General features: G+C 33.6%; 1 protein-coding gene across 1 annotated transcript; it reads left to right on the forward strand.

Moving 5' to 3' along the window:
• Window positions 1-1,222: 1,222 nt before the first annotated feature.
• Window positions 1,223-3,098, forward strand: LOC109168202 (cytochrome P450 CYP82D47-like). The gene is made up of 2 exons (XM_019317250.1): window positions 1,223-2,220; window positions 2,318-3,098. Exons 1-2 carry the CDS (start codon window positions 1,267-1,269, stop codon window positions 2,936-2,938), a joined length of 1,575 nt encoding a protein of 524 aa, XP_019172795.1. The 5' UTR covers window positions 1,223-1,266; the 3' UTR covers window positions 2,939-3,098.
• Window positions 3,099-5,183: the final 2,085 nt, after the last annotated feature.

The following is a 5,183-nucleotide window of genomic DNA, read 5'->3' on the forward strand; positions in this document are numbered from 1 at the left end:
TCTATGTAGTAGAACTCATCTACTTAATAAGAAACTGATTATTTTGCTAATAAAAAGTGTTACGGAGTATACGAGCAAAGCTTGCCAAGGGTGTAGCACACCTTCTAGGATGACCTCTAAGCAGTGGCGGATCCATAAATTTTGTTCAGTGGGGGCGAAACATTAAAACAAAAGGGATAACTTAAAAAATATGAAATAGTTAAGAAATTAACCATAAATATTGTTACATATGAGCGGAAAAAAATATTTATAACAAAATATAAAATATAATTAATTTGATAAAATAATTCTAATAGAAAACACATTATAAATTACACTACATTTTATTATTAATAGAAAACACACTATAAATTACACATCTTATTATTATTAGAAAACACATTATCTTATTATTAATATAAAACTATATACATATATTTTGAGAGTCCAACTATGTTGAAGCCACTATTATTTAAATTGCCATAAAATATGCATTTAAGCCATAAGTTAGAATCAAACTCTTGACCTTCCACATACACATCTTACCATCTACGCTAACTACTCTTTTGTTAATATTAATTGTTTGCTTCTATTTATACTTAAACCTTGTACTATATATACATACATATATACATACAAGAGTTATATATGGGGTGGGGGTGGGGGTGGGGGTGGGTAGCTGCCTCCACTGTAGGTCCGCCCCTGTCTCTAAGTATACACATGTGTCCCATGCTCCGAGAAGTCTTGTTATTTTTAATTGTTTGGTTTTTTTTTTTTTTTTCTTAAGTAAGGTACTTAGTCAATGGTATAAAAATTGTAATTTGACGATTAGTTTTACTTTACATGTACTTCTAAATTTTACTCTCAACTATAATGAGTATTAATAAATTATTCTTTTTTTTTCATGTGAATCCCCATACAAATATTTACTTCAAAATTTTGTAAAAAATAAGAATACACTTAATATTTTTCCTTGACGATTACCCTTTTATCTTTTGAGGTGGGCCCGTATAGTAACATCCATTTCATAGACTTCTTTACAAGCAGACAAGCAGAGTCATTTTCTATCTTGGGATCAACACGTACACGAAAGCTGGTGCTTAATTTTGATAGCGTTATCTGTAAAGATATTTATCTAATTTTGGTCAATCATATCCAATCAAATATACACACGTATACGCCAATGGCGGAAGTTAGTATATATATATATGTATATATATATATATATATATATATATATAATAATCACACTGCAATTAACCCACAGTACTTATTCACACCAAAACCATGGAATTTCTTCTCCAAGACCTTAATACTTCAATTATTGTTGTAGCTATTGCTTTTTTGATACTTTTTCATTATCTTTCACACAAGAACAAGTCTCCGAAGCAAAAATCACCGCCTGAAGCCGGTGGAGCTTGGCCGATTCTCGGCCACCTTTACCTCTTCGGAGGCTCTAATCTTCCTCACGTAGCTCTGGGAGACATGGCTGACAAGTATGGACCGGTCTTTACTATTCGGATCGGCGTGCACAAAGTGTTGGTGATCAGCGACTGGAAATTGGCCAAAGAACTCTCCACTTCCCACGACGTTCATATTTCTTCTCGTCCCAAGTTTCGAGCCGCCCAGCACTTGGGCTACAACTACCTAATGGTTTCTTTCGCTCCCTACGGTCCTTACTGGCGCGAGATGCGAAAACTTACTTCCTCGGAGCTACTCTCCAACCGGCGGATTGAGCAGCTGAAGCACATAAGAGTGGCGGAGATCGAGACCTCTGTAAAGGAGCTCTATAAGCTTTGGGCGGAAAAGAAAAATCCGAACCATTCCGGCAATGTTTTGGTGGAAATGAAGAAGTGGTTCGGAGACCTAACATTCAACGTCTTCCTTCGAATGGTGGTCGGAAAACGATACTTCGGGACGGCAGCTGCGGGTGATGAAAGCCGGGGGCGGCGTTGCCAGAGGGTACTTAGAGATTTTTTTCACCTTCTTGGGGTTTTTGTGCCGGCGGATGCCCTGCCTTTCTTGGGATGGTTAGATATAGGAGGGCATGAGAAAGCCATGAAAGAAGTTGCTGAAGAAATGGACTCTCTAGTTGACGAATGGTTACAAGAGCATCGCTGGAAGAAAGAGGCCGTGGCTGATGGCGGCGATGAAGATTTCATTGATGCGATGCTTTCACGAATAGAAGGGATTGATCTTAATGGTTACAAAAGTGACACCGTCATCAAAGCTACTTGCATGGTATGTGATCTTGGTTTATCAGATTATCATTCCTGAATTTAAATTCCTAAATATCTAAAACACAATTGTTTTGAACTACCCAAATTTTGTATATTAGAATATGATGGCCGGAGGAGCAGATTCAGTCTTGATCATGCTAACTTGGGCTCTATCTTTGATGATGAACAATCCTCATGTGTTGAAGATGGCTCAAGAAGAACTAGACATGGTAGTTGGCAGGGAAAGAAAGGTTGATGAATCCGACGTCAATAATTTAGTTTATCTTCAAGCTATTGTCAAAGAAGCATTTAGAATATACCCTGGAGCTCCACTAGGAGGTCCCAGAATATTCGCTAATGATTGCACCGTATCTGGTTTTCATGTTCCAAAAGACACATGGTTGTTCATTAACGTGTGGAAACTCCAACGAGATCCACAAGTTTGGTCTAACCCTCTAGAATTTAAACCTGAGAGGTTTATTAATGATCATAAAGACCTTGATGTTCTAGGACAAGATTTTGAGTTGATCCCATTCGGTGCGGGTAGAAGAATGTGTCCAGGAATAACTTTTGGTCTTCAAATGTTGCACTTGGTGTTGGCTAATTTGTTACAATCTTTTGAGCTCTCAAATGTCTCTAATGAAGGAATTGATATGACTGAGACTGCAGGACTAACCAACATCAAAGCTACACCACTTGAAATTCTCATAGCTCCCCGCCTCTCTCATTATCTTTATTAGTCAAACCCACCTGAATATGTATGTGTGTATGTGTGTATGTGTGTATGTGTCATGTGTCTACAGTAAAATTATTAAAGACTACATTATTATACTTTCATCTTTGAAGCCAATGCACAATATGTGAATTTAACTATATATATAAAGTGTTTCTATGGACAAAGTAAAATTACGTTTTAATTTCTGTAACATCAAAATATATTACGGTAGTTTTGAATAATAGGGTTCCACTAATTATATTTAAGCTAATCAAATCAAATCAAGATATCAGCAATCTAGCTAGCTCATTGGATATTTGGATGTTTGTGCTCTGCAAGGAAATTATGAAACCAGTCAATGGTGTTTAGTAGTGATTAACTCATTATTGTTGGAATTTACTTGGAGGACTATTTGGTTTTGGGTTATTTACCGAGGGAGTCAAAACCACGCTTGAATTATTTACGCTAGGAAGCAAAAATTACCGCCTAAAGCGAGCAGGTTGTGGGCAATTATAGGCCACCTTAACATCTCCAGCCGCTCTAAGCATCCTCATGTAGGATCGTTATGCTGTGAGCACGTGTTCATCTTGTAAGGTAGGTATAATTCTATATTCATTATTTTTATATTGTAGATTCATAATTTTTATACTGTAGATCCATAATTTTTATACTTTAGATATATTATTTCTAAATCATAAATTCATAATTTAAATACAATAGATTCATAATTTAAATACAATAGATTCATAATTTCTATACTGCAGATTCATAATTTCTAAACTGTATAGTTATCAATTGTGAACATAAAGTTCTCTGATTTGTGAAAACAGAATTCAACAATTGAAATTTAAAGTATAAATTTTATGAATCTACAATATAGGAATTATGCAACAGTATATAAATTATGAATCTATAGTATATAAATTATGAATATGAAACCGTCCACACCTTGCAAGGTGGGCATGTGATCACGGCATAATTTGCCGCTCATGTAGCGTTGGGAGAAATGGCTGACAAGAAATGAAAATGCCATTTCGCTAACAACTTAAAAATTAAAAGTGATTATGTATATAATATAGAGATTGACTCTATTATCTTAACTATAATAAAGCTATATGGTTTGGAAAGTAATTAATGTTACAATTATTATTTTGGTGAGTAATTATTGTTACAATTATTATCTCTCTATTCTTATTAAGTTATTATTATAAAATAGCCACAACATTCTTTACTATTAAAAAAAAAAAAAAAGCACAACATTTGAAAAATAAAATAGCTGTTTTTTTTTTTTTTTTTTTTTTTTTTTTTTTTGCCCATAACAAAGGATTATATTTATTGAATTAATGGAGTTATTAACTGTTATGATATTATGATTAAGGATTCTGATTCCCGATTAATAGAAAATATGAAACGCTGCAATATTAATTAAATCTCTGGCTTTACAATGAAAGTCTATTTGATATATGCTTTTGTTATCTATGGTGCTTCTTGGGATTACAATATTAATTAAATTTTCGATGAAAGCCTATTCGATATCCGAAAAAGTGCAATTAATACAAGCCTCTACATATAATTTTTCTCCTATAAAACACCCCAGATCAAATCCATGTGAGCGTAAACTGCAGCAATTTGTCCTACCATTTGTGTATTTTCATAGCCATGGCGGCGGAGGAGACAAAAGACGGTAGAATGTAGAGGAGGCTCTAACAATCACACCTATAAAAAAAAAAAAGGAGTAAACAAAAGAGAAGAATCATGGAAAGTGGTAGAAAAAATGGAGCCCGACATTAAGGAACCACCTTCTACAGGTAGAGATTGTGGAGTGTACTTTTCTATCTTCTCAAATGCTTCAAAGAAATGACAGAAGCGAGAAGGGATGAAGAAAAAAAATGCTGCGGACTGTGGGTCAATTAGAAAAAAAAAATCATTTGAGACATAAATAAAAATTTAAATATATAAATGTATATATCGTATGAGTCTTTAATGTTTTTCTGGATTTCTAAACTTAGGACTTTTAAAAGAAAAAAAAAATCAATTTGAATTATCTCCACAAAAAGTAGTCTTGGGCTTATAGAATGACATGTGAGTTTATGGAATGACATGTGCATAAAGAATATCTTAGTTATTATTCGTATTGTGAAAATTATATATAGATGAAATACAATTAAGAATAAATCAATGTAATCAATGTAATTATGTAAATTCTCTTATAAGTTTATTTGAATATGTACATAATTAGAGATTATATTAACCGCATTCAAAAAAAAAAA

The sequence above is a fragment of the Ipomoea nil genome, unplaced genomic scaffold (assembly GCF_001879475.1).
Source record: "Ipomoea nil cultivar Tokyo-kokei standard unplaced genomic scaffold, Asagao_1.1 scaffold3195, whole genome shotgun sequence".
Lineage (NCBI taxonomy): Eukaryota > Viridiplantae > Streptophyta > Magnoliopsida > Solanales > Convolvulaceae > Ipomoea > Ipomoea nil.